The 22,827-nt window shown below is 47.6% G+C and overlaps 1 protein-coding gene across 1 annotated transcript in view; it reads right to left on the bottom strand.

Annotated features, from left to right (window-relative positions):
• LOC106593847 (noelin-2) overlaps positions 1 to 22,827 on the bottom strand; it is a 77,454-nt gene that overhangs the window by 34,562 nt on the left and 20,065 nt on the right. The window contains exon 4 of the mRNA XM_082967398.1: positions 7,136 to 7,355. Coding sequence (XP_082823524.1) covers positions 7,136 to 7,355 — 220 coding nt within the window. The remainder of the gene's footprint in view (positions 1 to 7,135; positions 7,356 to 22,827) is intronic.

The following is a 22,827-nucleotide window of genomic DNA, read 5'->3' as shown; positions in this document are numbered from 1 at the left end:
ATGGACAGGTCAACCAGTTGGTCCAGGGTGATGGTCGTGTCCCGACAGGCTAATTCCCGGCGGACATCCTCCCTCAAACTACATCGGTAGTGATCTATAAGGGCCCTCTCAATCCACCCTGCTCCCGCGGCCAGGGTCCGGAACTCGAGAGCAAAGTCCTGTGCGCTCCTCGTCTCCTGTCTCAGGTGAAATAGCCGCTCACCCGCCGCTCTCCCCTCCGGGGATGATCGAACACCGGGTGAACTCTGGGTAGTTGTCCCTGGCTGAGTCCGGACTGTCCCACACGGCGTTTGCCCATTCCAGGGCCCTACCCGTGAGACAGGAGACGAGGACGCTGACGCTCTCCTCCCCTGAGGGAGAGGGACGAACGGTCGCCAGGTATAACTCCAACTGGAGTAAGAAGCCCTTACACCCAGCGGCCGTCCCATCGTACTCCCTGGGGGGAGCGAGTTTCACCCCACTGGTACTGGGTGCTGTGGGTGCTGGTTGGGGCGCAGGCTGTTGACCTGCCGCGTTCGTGGGGCCGAGAGCGCTTCGGTCCCAGCTATCCATGCGCGCCAACACCTGATCCATGGCGGTACCCTTTCGGTGGAGCAGGGTGGAGTGTTGGGCAACTCTTTCCTCCATGGACAGGGTTGGCGCTGAAGCTCCTGCTGACTCCATCAATTGTGGTGCGTGATTCTGTCAGGGCTGGCTCAAGGAAGCAGGAGAGGTAGAGTCAAGCGCAGGAGACAGTCAATTCTTGAACACACTTTTAATCCGTATGCACAAAAAATAAAGAAAGTCCAAACACGGCAGGGCAGGGCGCCAAACAGATACCACGCTCCAAAACCCTTATTAGACGTCCAAAATAGGGACGCAGCCCATAAATACCTCTGCGATGATAAAACACGAAACAACTGCAGGCAAAGGGAAAAAAACACACGTTCCTCAAGATTCCACAAACCTGACAAGGAACATAATCACGCACAAACACAGACATACCTTGCTAAACTAAATAACCCCCCCTACTAATAACTAAACCAAAACAGGTGTGTGCCTACCTAGACCTAACCAACAGAAAGTGAAACAAAAAGGATCGATGGTAGCTAGTAGGCCGGCGACGACAACCGCCGAGCGCCGCCCGGTCGAGGAGGGGCGCCACCATCCGTCGGTGTCGTGACATTGATTGAACAAAACATGCATGTATTGTATAACATAATGTCCTAGGAGTGTCATCTGATGAAGATCATCAAAGGTTAGTGCTGCATTTAGCTGTGGTTTTGGTTTTTGTGACATATATGCTTGCTTTGAAAATGGCTGTGTGATTTATTTTTGGCAGGGTACTTTCCCGACATAATCTAATGTTTTGCTTTCGCTGTAAAGCCTTTTTGAAATCGGACAATGTGGTTAGATTAACGAGAGTCTTGTCTTTAAAATGGTGTAAAATAGTCATATTGTCACAACGTCCACAGAAGGTGGCGCCTCTCCTCGGTCGGGCGGTGCTCGGCGTTCGTCGTCGCCGGCCTACTAGCTGCCACCGATCTGTGTTTCAGTGTCTGTTAGTTATGTCTGTTTTTTGATTGCACCTGTTTCGTGTTTGTCATTAGTTAGGATTCGTGCGTGATTGTTCTTTGTTACGTGTGGTGTTATATTGTTTGGGTTACGACTTATTGTATAGGCAGTAGCGTTGCCGGGCTGCGCCCCGTCTGCCCTTTTTGAGCGGAGCTTCTTTTAGTCTTTTTGACTGTTGTGCTCCCAGCCGTATATGGATTTTGCCTTTGGATTTATTAAATCAAGTTTGTTCCAACGGACCTCAGTCTCCTGCGCTTGACTCACCCTAAACAGTTCTATCCGCTCGTGACAGAATCCCGCACCACGTTATGGAGTCAGCAGGGACAGAAACACCGTCAATGGAGGAACAAGTCTCCCAACATGCCAGCCTCCTCCACCGACTGGGCACAGCCATGGACCAGGTGCTGGCCCGTTTTGAGAGCTGGGAGCGAGTCGCTCCTTCACCCCCACCAGGACCAAGTCATCACCCGGCGCCCCTACCGACACCCACCGGACCCAGTACAGGCGGGATCCGGATCATGGCTCCCAGGGAGTTCGATGGGACGGCCGCTGGGTGCAAGGGGTTTTTGCTCCAGTTGGACCTATACCTGGCGACCGTCCAGCCCTCTCCCTCCGATGAAGAGAGGGTGAGCGTCCTTGTCTCGTGCCTCACGGGTAGAGCTCTGGAATGGGCCAACGCCGTCTGGGAGGGCCCAGACTCAGCTAAGGACAACTACCCAGACTTTGCTCGCCGCTTCCGGGCGGTATTCGATCATCCCCCGGAGGGCAAGGCGGCGGGCGAGCGATTTTTCCATCTGAGGCAGGAGACGAGGAGCGCTCAGGACTTTGCCCTGGAGTTCCGGACTCTAGCCGCCGGATCGGGGTGGAATGAGCGGGTAGTTGTCCTTAGCTGATTGACCACTACAGGTGTAGTTTACGTGAGGACGTCCGCCAGGAGCTGGCTTGCCGGGACCATACCACCACCCTGGACCAGTTGATTGATTTGTCCATCAAGCTGGACAACCTGCTGGCTGCCCGGGGACGTTCCGATCGGGGCCTATTCATTGCACCTCCCATCCCTCCTGCTCCAACGCCCATGGAGTTAGGAGGGACTGCTGCTAGGAGGACCGGAGGGGGGGGCCTCTCCTGCACCCACTGTCGCCATAGAGGACACACTGCGGACCGGTGCTGGAGAGGTTCTCCCGGGAATTCAGATGGCAGGCAGAGCACCACTTCGACCCCCCAGGTGAGTCAGCACCAGACACACCCAGAGCCCCCTGTCGACCACATGTACGTCTCTGTTTTTTTTCCTGAGTTTTCCCCTCACTCCCAGTATAAGTCACTAGTCGATTCAGGCGCAGCTGGGAGTTTTATGGACCGTGGGGTTGCTGATAAGTTAGGGATTCCCCTGGTTAAACTGGACCAACCCTTCTCCATGCACGCTTTAGATAGTCGACCACTAGGGTCTGGCCAAGTGAGGGAGGTAACAGTGCCACTGGTCATGGTGACGCAGGGGGGTCATGAGGAACGTATCAGCCTGTTCCTTATTGATTCCCCGGCATTTCCGGTGGTGCTGGGACTTCCCTGGCTAGTCTCTCACAATCCTCAGATTTCATGGGGGCAGAGGGCTCTTAAGGGGTGGTCGAGGGAGTGCTCAGGTAGGTATATAGGAGTTTCCATCGATGCAACCACGGTGGAGAGTCCAGACCAAGTCTCTACTGTACACATTCCCTCTGAATATGCCGATTTGGCTATCGCCTTCAGTAAAATGAAGGCGACTCAATTACCACCCCATCGACAGGGGGATTGTGTGATAAACCTCCAGGCTGGCGCGGCCCTTCCTAAAAGTCACGTGTATCCTCTGTCGCAGGAGGAGACAATGGCTATGGAGACATATGTCACTGAGTCCTTGAGACAGGGATACATTCGGCCATCTAAATCACCCATCTCCTCGAGTTTCTTTTTTGTGAAGAAGAAGGGAGGAGGCCTGCGCCCGTGCATTGACTATAGAGGTCTAAATTCTATCACAGTGGGGTTCGGTTACCCACTACCTCTCATTGCTACGGCCGTGGAGTCATTTCACGGGGCGCGCTTCTTCACCAAACTAGATCTCAGGAGTGCATATAACCTGGTGCGTATCCGAGATGGAGACGAGTGGAAAACCGCATTTAGTACCACATCTGGCCATTATGAGTACCTCGTCATGCCGTATGGGTTAAAAAATGCTCCCGCCGTCTTCCAATCCTTTGTGGACGAGGTTCTCAGAGACATGCTCGGACAGGGTGTGGTGGTGTACATCGATGACATCTTGATCTACTCCGCCACACGCGCCACGCATGTAGCTCTGGTGCGTAAAGTGCTTGGGCTGCTGCTGGAGCATAACCTATACGTCAAGGCTGAGAAATGTGAGTTCTCCAAACAAGCCATCTCTTTTCTGGGATATCGCATTTCCACCACAGGGGTGGTGATGGAAGATGACCGCGTTACGGCTGTGCGTAATTGGCCGACCCCTACCACGGTGAAGGAGATGCAGCGGTTCTTGGGGTTCGCCAATTATTACCGGAGGTTTATCCGGGGTTTTGGTCAGGTGGCAGCTCCCATTACCTCACTGATGAAGGGGGGTCCGGTGCGATTGCGGTGGTCGGCAGAGGCGGACAGAGCCTTCCGTCGTCTGAAGGTTCTGTTTACCGACGCTCCGGTGCTGGCGCATCCGGATCCCTCTTTGCCATTCATAGTGGAGGTGGACGCGTCCGAGGCTGGGGTTGGAGCTGTTCTTTCGCAGCGTTCGGGGGTTCCTCCGAAGCTCCGCCCCTGCGCATTCTTTTCTAAGAAGCTGAGCCCGGCGGAGCGCAACTATGATGTGGGGGACAGGGAGTTGTTAGCCTTGGTCAAGGCTTTGACAGTGTGGAGACATTGGCTTGAGGGGGCACGTCACCCTTTTCTCATCTGGACCGACCACCGTAACCTGGAGTACATCCGGGCAGCAAGGAGACTTAATCCTCGTCAAGCCAGGTGGGCCATGTTCTTTATGAGGTTTCAGTTTACCCTTTCGTACATTCCGGGTTCTCGGAACTGGAAGGCCGACGCACTGTCGCGTCTCTACGACACAGAGGAGCGGACCATCGATCCCACTCCCATACTCCCTGCTTCCTGTCTGGTGGCACCTGTTGTATGGGAGGTGGATGCGGACATCGAGCGGGCGAGTCGGTCAGAACCCACTCCACCTCAATGTCCCGCGGGTCTGAAGTTCGTTCCGCTGGGTGTTCGCAATCGCTTTATCCGATGGGCCCACACTCTACAGTGCGAGGCCTGAAGGGGAAGTACTGGTGGCCCACCTTGGTTGAGGATGTAAGACACTATGTCTCTTCCTGTTCGGTGTGCGCCCAGTGCAAGGCTCCTAGGCACCTGCCTCGAGGGAAATTACAGCCCCTCCCCGTTCCACAGCGGCCTTGGTCTCACCTCTCGGTGGATTTCCTAACGGATCTCCCGCCATCTCAGGGGAACACGACGATCCTGGTTGTTGTGGATTGGTTCTCAAAGTCCTGCCGTCTGCTTCCGTTGCCCGGTCTTCCTACGGCCCTACAGACCGCGGAGGCCCTATTCACCCACGTCTTCCGGCACTACGGGGTGCCAGAGGACATCGTATCTGATCGGGGTCCCCAGTTTACGTCCAGGGTATGGAGGTCGTTTATGGAGAGGCTGGGGGTCTCGGTCAGCCTGACCTCGGGTTTCCACCCCGAGAGTAATGGGCAGGTAGAGCCCAGAACTCTCAGCGCCACTCCTCTACTAACCTGTCACCCTTCCAGGTCGTGTTGGGTTATCAGCCGGTCCTGGTGCCATGGCAACAGAGCCAGACAGAGGCTGGAATGCTGTCCAGGAGTGTATAAAGAGGGCTGGAGAACGACACAAGGAGAGCGCTGACCGCCACCGCAGTGAGGCCCCTGTGTTTAACCCAGGGGATAGAGTCTGGCTCTCGACCCGGAACCTGCCCCTCCGCCTGCCCTGCCGGAAGCTGGGTCCGCGATTTGTGGGGCCATTCAAAGTCCTGATGAGAATAAACGAGGTGTGTTATAGGTTACAACTTCCTACATATTACCGTATTAACCCCTCGTTTCATGTGTCTCTCCTCAGGCCGGTGGTAGCTGGTCCGCTGCAGGATGCTGAGGTGCGGGAGGCCCCCCCGCCCCCCCTGGACATCGGAGGGGCCCCGGCGTATACAGTCCGAATCCATCTTGGACTCCCGACGTCGGGTGGGGGGCCTGCAGTACCTCGTGGACTGGGAGGGGTACGGTCCGGAGGAGAGGTGCTGGGTCCCGGCGAGGGACATTCTGGATCCAGCCATGTTGCGGAATTTCCACAGCCTCCGCCCGGATCGCCCGGCGCCTCGCCCTCCGGGTCGTCCCCGAGGCCGGAGTCGGCGCGCTGCGGGACCCGCGCGTCAGGGGAGGGGTACTGTCACAATGTCCACAGAAGGTGGCGCCTCTCCTCAGTCGGGCGGTGCTCGGCGTTCGTCGTCGCCGGCCTACTAGCTGCCACCGATCTGTGTTTCAGTGTTTGTCATTAGTGGGGGGGTATTTAGTCTGTCTGTGTTTAGTTAGGATTCGTGCGGGATTGTTCTTTGTTACGTGTGGTGTTATATTGTTTGGGTTACGACTTATTGTATAGGCAGTAGGGTTGCCGGGCTGCGCCCCGTCTGCCCTTTTTTAGCGGAGCTTCTTTTATTATTTTTGACTGTTGTGCTCCCAGCCGTATATGGATTTTGCCTTTGGATTTATTAAATCAAGTTTGTTCCGACGGACCTCAGTCTCCTGCGCTTGACTCACCCTAAACAGTTCTATCCGCTCGTGACACATATGTTTGAGAAATTGAAGTTATAGCATTTTTAAGGTATTTGTATTTTGCGCCACGCTCTACCATTGGATATTGGTGAGGTCCCTAACAGGATATATACACACAGCCTGGGACACACACACACACACACACACACACAGGTCACTATATATACACACAGCCTGGGAGACACACAGACACACACACACACACACACACACACACACACACACACACACACACACACACACACACACACACACACACACACACACACACACAGGTCAATACACACACACATAATGCACCTTAACACACACACACAGGTCAATACACACACACACACACACACACACACACACACACACACACACACACACACACACACACACACACACACACACACACATACTGCACCTTAACACACACATTCCCCTCCTCCCCTCCTACCCAGTTTGTTCATACAGGTGTGTACATTCCCCTCCTCACCTCCTACCCTGTTTGTTCATACAGGCGTGTACATTCCCCTCCTCTCCTCCTACCCAGTTTGTTCATACAGGCGTGTACATTCCCCTCCTCTCCTCCTACCCAGTTTGTTCATACAGGCGTGTACATTCCCCTCCTCTCCTCCTACCCAGTTTGTTCATACAGGCGTGTACATTCCCCTCCTCTCCTCCTACCCAGTTTGTTCATACAGGCGTGTACATTCCCCTCCTCTCCTCCTACCCAGTTTGTTCATACAGGCGTGTACATTCCCCTCCTCTCCTCCTACCCAGTTTGTTCATACAGGCGTGCAGCCTAGTCTCCAGCAGTAGCACTCTCTGTTGTAGTTCTTCATAGTCGTAGGCCCCCACCTCCTCCTGAATGGCTGTCAGGATGATTGACAGGTTAAGGACCTCCCCTCGGAGCACGGCCAGGGTCTGGAGGTCAAACCTGTACTGGTCAATCACCGACAATAGGGGGCGCAGCTGAGACATCTGACCCTTCAACTCCTAAAGGAGGGAGGAGAGGAGAGGAGGATGAGAAGGAGAGGAGAGGAGGATATGAGAAGGAGAGAGGAGAGGAGAGGGAGGAGGAGAGGAGAGGGAGAGGAGAGGAGAGGAGAGGAGAGAGGAGAGGAGAGGAGAGGAGAGGAGAGAGGAGAGGAGAGGAGAGGCAGATGAGAAAGAGAGATAGAGGAGAGGAGAGGGAGATGAGAAGGAGAGAAAGAGGAGACCATCATACCCATGCTAGATTACGGAGACACATAGACAGTCCCGCTCAAAATGCCTTAGATAGCTCTTTAGTCCCACCCCACACACATGAGGAGACCTCACCGGGCTTAACTTGTCCCTCCTGAGACGAAACCTCCCTCATTATTACTCAATGCCTAGGTTTACCTCCACTCTACTCACATCCTACCATATCCTTGTCTGTACATTATGCCTTGAATCTATTCTACCACGTCCAGAAATCTGCTCCTTTTATTCTCTGTCCCCAACACACTAGACAACCAGTTCTTATAGCCTTTAGCCATACCCTTATCTACTCCTCCTCTGATCCTCTGGTGATGTAGAGGTTAACCCAGGCCCTGCAGCCCCCAGCACCACTCCCATTCCCCAGGCGCTATCATTTGTTGACTTCTGTAACCGTTAAAGCCTTGGTTTCATGCATGTTAACATTAGAAGCATCCTCCCTAAGTTTGTTTTATTCACTGCTTTAACACACTCCGCCAACCCTGATGTCCTAACCGTGTCTGAATCCTGGCTTAGGAAGGCCACTAAAAATTCAGAAATGACCATCCCCAACTACAACATTTCCCGCCAAGATAAAACTGCCAAAGGGGGTGGAGTTGCAATCTACTGCAGAGATGGCCTGCAGAGTTCTGTCATGCTATCCAAGTCTGTGCCCAAACAGTTCGAACTCTTTTTAAAAATCCACCATTTCCAAAAATAAGTCTCTCACTGTTCTAGCAAGTTATTGACCCCACTCAGCCCCCCCTCACTGTTGTAGCTTGTTGTTGACCCCCCTCAGCCCCCAGCTGTGCCCTAGGCACCATTCATGAACTGATTGCCCCCGATCTATCTTCAGAGCTCATGCTGCTAGGTGACCTAAACTGGGATATGCTTAACACCCCAGCCGTCCTACAATCTAAGCTAGATGCCCTCAATCTCACACAAATTATCATGGAACCTACCCGATACAACCCCAAATCCGTAAACACGGGCACCCTCATAGATATCATCCTGATCAACCTTCCCTCTAAATACACCTCCGCTGTCTTCAACCAGGATCTCAGCGATCACTGCCTCATTGCATGTGTCCGTAATGGGTCCTCGGTCGAACTACCACCCCTCATCACTGTCAAACGTTCCCTAAAACACTTCAGCGAGCAGGCCTTTCTAATCGACCTGGCCCGGGTATCCTGGAAAGATATTGACCTCATTTCGCCAGTAGAGGATGCATGGTTATTCTTTGAAAGTGCTTTCCTCACCATCTTAAATAAGCATGCCCCATTCCCCAAAAAATAGAACCAGGAACAGATATAGTCCTTGGTTCACTCCAGACCTGACTGCCCTTGACCAGCACAAAAAACATCCTGTGGTGTACAGCATTAGCATCGAGTAGCCCCTTTATGCAACTTTTCAGGGAAGTTAGGAACCAATATACACAGGCAGTTAGGAAAGCAAAGGCTAGCTTTTTGAAGCAGAAATTTGCATCCTGTAGCACAAACTCCAAAAGGTTCTGTGACACTGTTAAAGTCCATGGAGAATAAGAGCAACTGCTCCAAGCTCCCCCATTTCTCCTGTGACCACCGATAAATCTACGATAATCGAGAATTTCAATAAGCATTTTTCTACGGCTGGCCATGCTTTCCACCTGGCTACTGTGGTTGCTAATTTCTGTATTACCAAATGAGGAGAGACAAACTTCACACACACCAGTCAGAGTTTATACTTAAACTACAATTTTAATTATAAGAGCTTTGCATTAGCAGTTGACTTTCAACGATTCACCATTTCTAATGACCCGTTGAGAGTGTTGAACACAATGACTACTGAGATCTTTATCTTAAGATCCACCCCCTTTTTGACATGACAAACCACAGATAGTTAGGAACAGTTCACAAAGAAAGACTGTTTACTTTAGAGAGGCGTATCCACAGCTAGATAACATTCGCTATAAATAATCGTTCCGTTTGATCCCTAATGACGAGGTTCTAATCCCGTTCCTGGTACTTCATAGAACAAAAACACAATTTCATCCAATGGCATATATCAATTGTCAACTCTAGATACTCCCATCTCAAGCAAACCCCCTCTTGACCCTACTTCTGGACAGGCTCACTGGGGTGAGTGAGCCTCTAGGCCATATACTACCACAGGATAAGTGTGAGATCTAAGAGACCATGGTCCCAGACACTGCCATAAACCTCCCCACAATAAAGAAAATGAGGGAGTGACTTGCTCACAGACATTGTGGAGACAAGTCATTGGTTCCCCATTAATCACGCCATCCCTTCACATGGTTTAAGAATAGGTAAAGAGACATTCACATACGAAGACAATATTTCATTCTGTCCTCCTCTCTTGCTGATATTCTGCATAGCAAAAGAGACAAGTAAAAGACAAGTCTGAACTCTCCCCTCTCTAGGCCCCAAGTGTCTGAGCCCCAGCTAAGGGAAACGTGTAACTGAAACATACCAGAGTCCAAAGGACACTTTCTAATGACAAGTATCTCACATAAGCATATTATACTAATATAACATCTTAATTATCTATGTTACTTAACTAATTCTGATTCATCCCCCACACTACCCCTACCCCGGTCAGCTCTACACCCACCACAGCAACTTGCCCAAGCCTCCCCCATTTCTCCTTCACCCAAATCCAGATAGCTGATGTTCTGAAAGAGCTGCAAAATCTGGGCCTCTACAAATCAGCTGGGCTAGACAATCTGGACCCTCTCTTTCTAAAATTATCCGCCGCAATTTTTGCAACCTCGCTTTCGTATCTTCTGAGATCCCTAAAGATTGGAAAGCTGCCATGGTCATCCCCCTCTTCAAAGAGGGTGACACTATAGACCCAAGTTGTTACAGACCTATATCTATCCTACCCTGCCTTTCTAAAGTCTTCGAAAGCCAAGTTAACAAACAGATCACCGACCATTTCGAATCTCACCGTGCCTTCTCCGCTATGCAATCTGGTTTCCGAGTTGGTCATGGGTGCACCTCAGCCACGCTCAAGGTTCGAAATGATATCATAACCGCCATCAATAAAAGACAGTACTGTGCAGCTGTATTCATCGACCTGGCCAAGGCTTTCGACTCTGTCAATCACCACATTCTTATCGGCAGCCTCAACAGCCTCGCCTGGCTCACCAGCTACTTCTCAGATAGAGTTCAGTGTGTCAAATCGGAGGGCTTGTTGTCCGGACCTCCGGCAGTCTCTGTGGGGGTGCCACAGGGTTCAATTCTCGGGCTGACTCTTTTCTCTGTATACATCAATGATGTCGCTCTTGCTGCTGGTGATTCTCTGATCCACCTCTACGCAGACGACACCATTCTGTATTACTTCTGGCCCTTCTTTGAACACTGTGTTAGCAAACCTCCAGACGAGCTTCAATGCCCTATAACACTCCTTCCGTGGCCTCCAACTGCTCTTAAATGCAAGTAAAACTAAATGCATCCTCCCGCCTGTCCAGCATCACTACTCTGGACGGTTCTGACTTAGAGTATGTGGACAACTACAAATACCTTGGTGCCTAGTTAGACTGTAAACTCTCCTTCCAGATTCACATTAAGCATCTCCAATCCAAATTAAATCTAGAATCGGCTTCCTGTATCGCAGCAAAGCATCCTTCACTCATGCTGCCAAACATACCCTCGTAAAACTAACTATCCTACCGATCCTTGACTTCGGCGATGTCATTTACAAAATAGCCTCCAACACTCTACTCAGCAAATTGGATGTAGTCTATCACAGTGCCATTCGTTTTGTCACCAAAGCCCCATATACTACCCACCACTGCGACCTGTATGCTCTCATTGGCTGGCCCTAGCTTCATATTCTTCGCCAAACCCACTGGCTCCAGGTCATCTGTAAGTATTTGCTAGGTAAAGCCCCGCCTTATCTCAGCTCACTGGTCACCATAGCAACACTCACCCATAGCACATGCTCCAGCAGGTATATTTCACTGGTCACCCCCAAAGCCAACTCCTCCTTTGGCCGCCTTTCCTTCCAGTTCTCTGCTGCCAATGACTGGAACGAATTGCAAAAATCACTAAAGCTTATATCTCCCTCACTAACTTTAAGCATTAGCTGTCAGTGCAGCTTACCGATCATTGCACCTGTACATAGCCCATCTGTAAATAGCCCACCCAACTACCTCATCCCCATATTGTTATTTATTTTTTTGCTCCTTTGCACCCCAGTATCTCTACTTGCACATTCATCTTCTGCACATCTATCTCCCCAGTGTTTAATTGCTAAATTGTAATTATTTTGCCACTATGGCCTATTTATTGCCTTACCTCCCCAATCTTACTACATTTGCAAACACTGTATATAGACTTTTTTATTGTGTTATTGACTGTACGTTTGTTTACCCCATGTGTAACTCTGTGTTGTTTGTGTTGCACTGCTTTGCTCTATCTTGGCCAGGTTGCAGTGGTAAATGAGAACTTGTTCTCAACTGGCCTACCTGGTTAAATAATGGTGAAAGAAATAAATAAATAAAGAATAATAATTCATAGATCGGCAGGTAAGGGTGCTCTCGAGTGGCTAGATGTTCTTTACCATTCGGCCATCAGATTTGCAACCAATGCTCCTTATAGGACACATCACTGCACTCTATACTCCTCTGTAAACTGGTCATCTCTGTATACCCGTCGCAAGACCCACTGGTTGATGCTTATTTATAAAACCCTCTTTGGCCTCACTCCCCCCTATCTGAGATATCTACTGCAGCCCTCATCCTCCACATACAACACCATTCTGCCAGTAACATTCTGTTAAAGGTCCCCAGAGCACACACATCCCTGGGTTGCTCTTCTTTTCAGTTCGCTGCAGCTAGCGACTGGAACGAGCTGCAACAAACACTCAAACTGGACAGTTTTATCTCAATCTCTTCATTCAAAGACTCAATCATGAACACTCTTACTGACAGTTGTGGCTGCTTTGCTTGATGTATTGTTGTCTCTACCTTCTTGCCCTTTGTGCTGTTGTCATGCCCAATAATGTTTGTACCATGTTTTGTGCTGCTACCATGTTGCGTTGCTACCATGTTGTTGTCATGTGTTGCTGCCTTGCTATGTTGTTGTCTTAGGTCTCTCTTTATGTAGTGTTGTGTTGTCTCTCTTGTCATGATGTGTGTTTTGTCCTATATTTATATTTTATTTTTAATACCATCCCTCGTCCCTGCAGGAGGCCTTTTGCCTTTTGGTAGGCCGTCATTGTAAATAAGAATTTGTTCTTAACTGACTTGCCCAGTTAAATAAAGATTAAATAAAAAATAAATAAATACAAACAACAAGTTGAGTCCAAAAATGATGTAATATGAGAGGGAAATACAGTGAGGGAAAAAAGTATTTGATCCCCTGCTGATTTTGTACGTTTGCCCACTGACAAAGAAATGATCAGTCTATAATTTTAATGGTAGGTTTATTTGAACAGTGAGAGACAGAATAACAACAAAAAAATCCAGAAAAACGCATGTCAAAAATGTTATAAATTGATTTTGCATTTTAATGAGGCAAATAAGTATTTGACCCCTTCTCAATCAGAAAGATTTCTGGCTCCCAGCCTGTTTTAGAGAAATGTAATCATTGAATATTGTAACAGCTTTCACTGTCTGCTTATATGCCCCCTTAATTTATACTACGGTTCTAACTTGGTGTACAGGGAGAAGAGCACTGTTAGAACGGCCAATGTTCTGAATTCTGTCGCTGTACATTTCAAAAGAGCTGAACAAATAGTTATATTGACTACGTCCATCCTAGCACGCTCATTAATGTTTTAATTTAAACTGCGGATTGCCTCTTATCCGCTTGTCGACACCCTTATGCCATAGTTTGTACATCTCAATTGTCAGTAGAAACCACATTTGTTTAAGCAAGTCAGCCATATCAGCTATGTTGTTTTTTTAAAAGTCAGTAAATGATGCTGAAGGAACTGTTTCGCTGCTAGACAAGGTTCCGCTAATATTGTTTATTTATTTATTTATTTTATTTAACCTTTATTTAACTAGGCAGGTGTAGCAGTGGTAAAGCTTCACTACATGGTGCTGAAAACAAAGCTCTCCTGTAGGCCCTAACAGTTTATGGGCACAGTTTGTCACCGTTATAGTGCAATTCATGTATTGTTTAGTGTTGTGTTGTGTTGTGGCTTTGCTGGCATGCATCTAACATTATTATTTTTTTGCCCCACCAAGATATACATGCTTAAATCGCCACTGAAATGGAGAGAGAGAAAGAGGGATAGAGAGAGAAAGAGGGATAGAGAGAGAGAAAGAGGGTTGCAGAGAGAGAAAGAGGGATGAGAGAGAGAAAGAGGCATGGAGAGAGAGAAAGAGGCATGGAGAGGGAGAAACAGGGATGAGAGAGAGAAACAGGGATGAGAGAGAGAAGCAGGCATGGAGAGAGAGAAAGAGGGATGGAGAGAGAGAAAGAGGGATGAGAGAGAAAGAGGGATGAGAGAGAGAAAAGGGGATGAGAGAGAGAAAGAGGGATGGAAATAGAGAAAGAGGGATGAGAGAGAGAAAGAGGGATGGAGAGAGAGAAAGAGGGATGAGAGAGAGAGGGATGAGAGAGATAATTATTTAGGTATAATATTAGATGAAGATATCATCACCCCAGGAGAACAGTAAATCATTCACACCCACCCACCCACCCACCCAAACACACACCCACCCACACACACACACACACACACACACACACACACACACACACACACACACACACCACACACACACACACACACACACACACACACACACACACACACACGCACACACACACACACTTAAAGGCTAAACCCTGCTGTCAGTTAAACAGCGTTTGGTGGATAATCCCTCTCCTGCTATCTTCTCTCCTTCAACTATCTCTCCAACCCTCTCTTCTCTCCTCCTCGCACTAATCTCTCACCCTCTTTATCACTCTAATGCTCCATCTCCTAAATCCATCCATCTCTCTCTCTCTCTCTCTCTCTCTCTCTCTCTCTCTCTCTCTCTCTCTATTTCTCTCTCTGTCTGCCCTTCAGTTCTCCTCAGCAAAAACATTGAAAAGCATTAGATCTCTCTTTCTCTCGGACTTTCTCTCACTCCAGCCCTCTCAATCTCCCGTCTCTTCTCCCTCTTCTTCCTTCCCCACTTTCTCTCTCCCCAACCTGGTCTCAGAGCATTTAGTATTATTCTGTACGTAAATCTGAATCACTCCATTTAGTATGATATGTTACGTTTCGTACGGTATGTATTCGTTTGGGGATGTTACGAAGTAGAATTCGTATTATATGTTATGAATTTGTTAAACATACAATATGTTAGGGTTAGGGGAAGGGTTAGCTAACAGGGTTAGGGTTAGGGTTAGGGGAAGATTAGCTGTAGGGTTAGGGTTAGGGTTAGGGGAAGGGTTAGCTAACAGGGTTAGGGTTAGGGGAAGGGTTAGCTAACAGGGTTAGGGTTAGGGGAAGATTAGCTAAAGGGTTAAGGTTAGGGGAAGGGTTAGCTTACAGGGTTAGGGTTAGGGGAAGGGTTAGCTTACAGGGTTAGGGTTAGGGGAAGATTAGCTAAAGGGTTAAGGTTAGGGTTAGGGGAAGGGTTAGCTAACAGGGTTAGGGTTAGGGGAAGGGTTAGCTAACAGGGTTAGGGTTAGGGTTAGGGGAATATTAGCTAAAGGGTTAAGGTTAGGGGAAGGGTTAGCTTACAGGATTAGGGTTAGGGTTAGGGGAAGATTAGCTAAAGGGTTAAGGTTAGGGTTAGGGGAAGGGTTAGCTAACAGGGTTAAGGTTAGGGTTAGGGGAAGGGTTAGCTAACAGGGTTAGGGTTAGGGGAAGATTAGCTGAAGGGTTAAGGTTAGGGGAAGGGTTAGCTTACAGGGTTAGGGTTAGGGTTAGGGGAAGATTAGCTAAAGGGTTAATGTTAGGGTTAGGGGAAGGGTTAGCTAACAGGGTTAGGGTTAGGGTTAGGGGAAGATTAGGCTAAAGGGTTAATGTTAGGGTTAGGGGAAGGGTTAGCTAACAGGGTTAGGGTTAGGGTTAGGGGAAGATTAGCTAAAGGGTTAAAGTTAGGGTTAGGGGAAGGGTTAGCAAACAGGGTTCACTGTTTGTGAGTGGTCAGGCAAGGGACAGTGACACTGGAGATGCGCGTTCATGAGAATTCTAAATTTTTTTCTTTCAGCCTTTGAATGAATACAACGTCGCCCGGTTGGAATACTATTGCTATTTTATGAGAAAAATAGCATAAAAATTGATTTTAAACAGCATTTGACATGCTTCGAAGTACGGTAATGGAATATTTAGATTTTTTTTGTCACGAAATGCGCTCGCGCGTCACCCTTCGGATACTGACCTGAACGCACGAACAAAACGGAGCTATTTGAATATAACTATGGATTATTTGGAACCAAAACAAAATTTGTTGTTGAAGTAAAAGTCCTGGGAGTGCATTCTGACGAAGAACAGCAAAGGTAATCCAATTTTTCTTATAGTAAATCTGAGTTTGGTGAGGGCCAAACTTGGTGGGTGTCAAATTAGCTAGCCATGATGGCTGGGCTATGTACTCAGAATATTGCAAAATGTGCTTTCGCCGAAAAGCTATTTTAACCTGTTAGGGCTAGGGGGCAGTATTGACACGGCTGGATAAAAAACGTACCCGATTTAATCTGGTTACTACTCCTGCCCAGTAACTAGAATATGCATATAATTATTGGCTTTGGATAGAAAATACCCTAAAGTTTCTAAAACTGTTTGAATGGTGTCTGTGAGTATAACAGAACTCATATGGCAGGCCAAAACCTGAGAAGATTCCATGCAGGAAGTGGCCTGTCTGACAAGTTGTGTTTCATCTGGGCTCTTTTTAATGAAGACTTAGGATTTTTGCAATAACGTGACACTTCCTACGGTTCCCATAGGCTCTCAGAGCCCGGGAAAAAGCTGAAGGATATCGTGGCAGGCTCTGGCTGAAACACATTATCGCGTTTGGCAAGTGGCCGCTCAGAGTACTGTGGGCATAGGCGCATGCCCGAGTCGACCGAATACTTTATTTTCTTTCCTCTGTTTACCTAAATGCAGATTCCCGGTCGGAATATTATCGCTTTTTTACGAGAAAAATGGCATAAAAATGGATTTTAAACAGCGGTTGACATGCTTCGAAGTACGGTAATGGAATATTTAGAATTTTTTTGTCACGAATTGCGCCATGGTCGTCACCCTTATTTACCCTTTCGGATAGTGTCTTTAACGCACGAACAAAACGCCGCTGTTTGGATATAACTATGGATTATTTTGAACCAAACCAACATTTGTTATTGAAGTAGAAGTCCTGAGAGTGCATTCTGACGAAGACAGCAAAGGTAATAACATTTTTCTTATAGTAAATGTGACTTTTCTGAGTGCTAAACTTGCTGGGTGTCTAAATAGCTAGCCCTGTGATGCCGGGCTATCTACTGAGAATATTGCAAAATGTGCTTTCACCGAAAAGCTATTTTAAAATCGGACATATCGAGTGCATAGAGGAGTTCTGTATCTATAATTCTTAAAATAATTGTTATGCTTTTTGTGAACGTTTATCATGAGTAATTTAGTAAATTCACCGGCAGTGTTCGGTGGGAATGCTAGTCACATGCTAGTCACATGCTAATGTAAAAAGCTGGTTTTTGATATAAATATGAACTTGATTGAACAAAACATGCATGTATTGTATAACATAATGTCCTAGGGTTGTCATCTGATGAAGATCATCAAAGGTTAGTGCTGCATGTAGCTGTGGTTTGGGTTTATGTGACATTATATGCTAGCTTGAAAAATGGGTGTCTGATTATTTCTGGCTAGGTACTCTGCTGACATAATCTAATGTTTTGCTTTCGTTGTAAAGCCTTTTTGAAATCGGACAGTGTGGTTAGATTAACGAGAGTCTTGTCTTTAAAATGGTGTAAAATAGTCGTATGTTTGAAAAATTTAAGTTTTTGCATTTCCAAGGTTTTTGAATAACGCGCCACGGGATTACACTGGCTGTTACGTAGGTGGGACGATTTGGTGCCACCTATCCTAGAGAGGTTCAAATCTGACACCGCGATTGCATAAAGGAGTTCTGTATCTATAATTCTTAAAATAATTGTTATGTATTTTGTGAACGTTATTCATGAGTAATTTAGTAAATTCACCGGAAGTTTGCCGTGGGTATGCTAGTTCTGAAAATCACATGCTAATGTAAAAAGCTGGTTTTTGATATAAATATGAACTTGATTGAACAAAACATGCATGTATTGTATAACATAATGTTCTAGGAGTGTCATCTGATGAAGATCATCAAAGGTTAGTGCTGCATTTAGCTGTGGTTTTGGTTTTTGTGACATATATGCTTGCTTTGAAAATGGCTGTGTGATTATTTTTGGCAGGGTACTCTCCTGACATAATCTAATGTTTTGCTTTCGCTGTAAAGCCTTTTTGAAATCGGACAATGTGGTTAGATTAACGAGAGTCTTGTCTTTAAAATGGTGTAAAATAGTCATATTTTGAGAAATTGAAGTTATAGCATTTTTGAGGTATTTGTATTTCGCGCCACGCGATTCCACTGGCTGTTGACTAGGGTGGGACGCAAACGTCCCACCTTGCCAAGGTAGGTTAAGTCAAACGACACCGCTGGTCCTGCTCACATTGCCCTACCCTATAATTTAACCTCTTTCTCCCCTCTCTCTCCAGATGAAATCTTGTGACTTGTGATGGCCGGCCACCCAACAACCTGCCCGCTTGACCCTATCCCCTCCTCTCTTCTCCAGACCATTTCCGGAGACCTTCTCCCTTACCTCACCTCGCTCATCAACTCATCCTTGACCGCTGGCTACATCCCTTCCGTCTTCAAGAGAGCGAGAGTTGCACCCCTTCTCAAAAAACCTACACTCGATCCCTCCGATGTTAACAACTACAGACCAGTATCCCTTCTTACTTTTCTCTCCAAAACTCTTGAGCGTGCCGTCCTTGGCCAGCTCTCTTGTTATCTCTCTCAGAATGACCTTCTTGATCCAAATCAGTCTGGTTTCAAGACTGGTCATTCAACTGAGACTGCTCTTCTCTGTGTCACGGAGGCTCTCCGCACTGCTAAAGCTAACTCTCTCTCCTCTGCTCTCATCCTTCTAGACCTATCTGCTGCCTTTGATATTGTGAACCATCACATCCTCCTCTCCACCCTCTCCGAGTTGGGCATCTCCGGCGCGGCTCACTTTTGGATTGCGTCCTACCTGACAGGTCGCTCCTACGAGGTGGCGTGGCGAGAATCTGTCTCCGCACCACGTGCTCTCACCACTGGAGTCCCCCAGGGCTCAGTTCTAGGCCCTCTCCTATTCTCGCTATACACCAAGTCACTTGGCTCTGTCATATCCTCACATGGTCTCTCCTATCATTCCTACGCAGACGACACACAATGAATCTTCTCCTTTCCCCCTTCTGATAACCAGGTGGCGAATCGCATCTCTGCATGTCTGGCAGACATATCAGTGTGGATGACGGATCACCACCTCAAGCTGAACCTCGGCAAGATGGAGCTGCTCTTCCTCCCGGGGAAGGACTGCCCGTTCCATGATCTCGCCATCACGGTTGACAACTCCATTGTGTCCTCCTCCCAGAGTGCTAAGAGCCTTGGCGTGACCCTGGACAACACCCTGTCGTTCTCCGCTAACATCAAGGCGGTGACCCGATCCTGTAGGTTCATGCTCTACAACATTCGCAGAGTATGACCCTGCCTCACACAGGAATTGGCGCAGGTCCTAATCCAGGCACTTGTCATCTCCCGTCTGGATTACTGCAACTCGCTGTTGGCGGGGCTTCCTGCCTGTGCCATTAAACCCATACAACTCATCCAGAACGCCGCAGCCCGTCTGGTGTTCAACCTTCCCAAGTTCTCTCACGTCACCCCGCTCCTCCGCACACTCCACTGGCTTCCAGTTGAAGCTCGCATCTGCTACAAGACCATGGTACTTGCCTACGGAGCTGTGAGGGGAACGGCACCTCCGTACCTTCAGGCTCTGATCAGTCCCTACACCCAAAGAAGGGCACTGCGTTCATCCACCTCTGGCCTGCTCGCCTCCTTACCTCTGCGGAAGCACAGTTCCCGCTCAGCCCAGTCAAAACTGTTCGCTGCTCTGGCACCCCAATGGTGGAACAAGCTCCCTCACGACGCCAGGACAGCGGAGTCAATCACCACCTTCCGGAGACACCTGAAACCCCACCTCTTTAAGGAATACCTGGGATAGGATTAAGTAATCCTTCTAACCCTCCCCCCTACCCTCCCCCCCAAAAAAGATATAGATGTACTATTGTAAAGTGGTTGTTCCACTGGATATCATAAGGTGAATGCACCAATTTGTAAGTCACTTGGATAAGAGCGTCTGCTAAATGACGTAAATGTAATTGTAAATGTAAAGGTAAGTAAATATTTCTAATGCTATTTAATATTTTAGATGACTCCAAAATGGCGGGTATCTGTATTGCCTAGTGTATTTTTCTGAGCGCAGTACTCAGATTATTGCAAAGTGTGCTTTCCCAGTAAAGTTATTTTGAAATCTTTCACAGCGTTAGCATAAAGGAGATGTTCATCTATAATTCTTTGAATGACAGTTTAATATTTTATCAACGTTTATGACGAGTATTTTTGTAAATTGTAGTGCTGATTCACTGGCAGTATTGGAGGCAAAATATTTTCTGAACGTCACGCGCCAATGTAAAAGGCTGTTTTTAGACATAAATATGAACTTGATAGAACAAAAAATGCATGTATTGTGTAACATGATGTCATAGGAGTGTCATCTGATGAAGATCATCAAAGGTTAGTGCTTCATTTAGCTGTGTTTTGGGTATTTGTGATGCATGCTAGTTACTTGGAAATGGCTGTGTGGTTATTTGTGTCTATGTACTCTCCTAACATAATCTAATGTTTTTCTTTCGCTGTAAAGCCTTTTTGAAATCGGACAACGTGATTCGATTCAGGAGAAGTGTATCTATAAAATGCTGTAAAATAGTCCTATGTTTGAGAACTTTGAATTATGACATTTTGTGGTTTTAAATTTGGCGCTCAGATTTTTCACTGGCTGTTGAATAGTGTTGGACGATTGCGTCCCACCTACCCTAGAGAGGTTAACGTTAGTGAACTGGACCTCCACCTGAGATGACAATCAAACTGCATCCGGTTTCCATGGGGATTCCCCCAAGGGAAAGTGGCTACGCGTGAGGGCTGAGGTGGAAAAATAAAAACGTGTTTGGACTGCAGCCTAGGTTTCACAACATCTGTAACAACCACCAAGTTCTCATTGTGTTTCCAGGTAGTGTAATAACACAATGTACCAGTAATGTTTTCCAGCAAACCAACATTTGGTTCTGTGAATGTTCTCATAACACAAATATTGTCCATTCGTGGAGATGATTGTAGAATGTTTGTATAAAACGTGTATAGATCATTTTCCTGATGTTACAAGAACATTCCTATAAGACATTTCATCTGTTCTTTAAAGGTTCCCAGAATGTTTCATTAGGTTGTGGGAACAGTCTGGTCAGAACATTGTGGGGACATCACAAAACATATGTTCCCAAAACACAAAAACTTTCCTGTTGTGCGGATGATTTTACAATGTTTCTTTTAGGGTGCAAAAAAACATTCACCATATGTTTACAATAATGTTCCCAGAACACATTTCATCTGTTCTTTAATGGTTACCAGAATGGTTCAGTACGTTGTAGGAACAGTCTGATGGGAACATTGTGGGGACATCACAAAATATGTTTCCAAAACACAAAAACTGTCCAGCTGTGCGGATAATTCTGCAAGTGTGTTTTGGGAACATACTGTATCTTTTGTGATGTCCCCGCACACACACACACACACACACACACACACACACACACACACACCTAATGAAACATTCTGGGAACCTTTAAAGAGCAGAATAAATGTGTTCTATGAACGTTCTTGCAACGTCAGGTGAAGGTTTTATACAAACATTCTATAATCATCACCACGACTAGACAGTTTTTGTGTTATGAGAACCTTTGCTGCAACCTAACAAATGTTCTGGGAACTTTCACAGAACCAATTCTGGTTTGCTGGGCTCTCTCTGTCTCGCTCTCTTTCTCTCTCTCTCTCTCTCTCTCTCTCATTCCCTCAGGTTAGTCTTTGCATATTGATAAGCTTTATTCCATGTTATAAATATTCAGTTCAGCTAGTGTCTGTGGGCAGTGGGGTAACTTTAGGACTGTCAGACCACCAAAGGGGTCGATGAGACACACAAACACTTAAATGCACACAAACACACACACGCAGAGCGCACACACGCACACACACACACCCCATGAGGGTAAGATGGGAGAGAGGGATGGGACAGAGCTTGAAGAGGGATGGGCGAGAGGGAGGGTAGAGAGGGAGGGGAGAGGGATGGGAGAGGGAGATGGGAAAGAGGGAGGGGAGAGAGGGAGGGGAGAGAGGGATGGGAGAGGAGAGAGGGATGGGAAAGTGAGATGGGAGAGAGGGATGGGAGAGAGATGAAAGAGGGAGAAGATTATGTGAAAGCAGTGTTTTTGTCGCTGAGGAGAACAGGGGTGGTGTGTGTTAGTGTGTGTGTGTGTATGTGTGTGTGTGTGTGTGTGTGTGTGTGTGTGTGTGTGTGTGTGTGTGTGTGTGTGTGTGTGTGTGTGTGTGTGTGTGTGTGTGTGTGCGTGTGTGTGTGTGTGTGTTAGTGTGTGTGTGTGTGTGTGTGCAGCCAGGTCGCTCAAGATCCACTTGGAAGTTCGACGTACGTCCATGTACCCAGGACGTGGGAGATGTTGGGAGATGCCTCAGCTGGCGCTTGCTTCACCAGGGTTGTGGGTTCGATTCCCACGTGGGGACCAGTACGAAAATGTATCCACTCACTATTATAAGTCGCTCTGGATAAGAGCGTCGGCTAAATGACAAATGTAAAACAAACAGCCAGTAGGGGCAACGGTGAGCGTTATTACCATCAAGTAGGCCTGGGTTTTGCTAGAGCGTTGTGGGTGGTAGATAGATGTGAGCTGTATTACATCTAGTAGACCTGGGTTTTGCTGGGGCGTTGTGGACGGGGATGGTGGATAGATGTGAGCTGTATTACATCTAGTAGACCTGGGTTTTGCTGGGGCGTTGGGGATGGTGGATAGATGTGAGCTGTATTACATCTAGTAGACCTGGGTTTTGCTGGGGCGTTGTGGACGGGGATGGTGGATAGATGTGAGCTGTATTACATCTAGTAGACCTGGGTTTTGCTGG

Source organism: Salmo salar, chromosome 02 (genome assembly GCF_965601325.2).
Source record: "Salmo salar chromosome 02, fSalSal1, whole genome shotgun sequence".
NCBI classification, from domain to species: Eukaryota; Metazoa; Chordata; class Actinopteri; order Salmoniformes; family Salmonidae; genus Salmo; species Salmo salar.
This window is presented reverse-complemented; position numbering and strand designations above follow the sequence as displayed.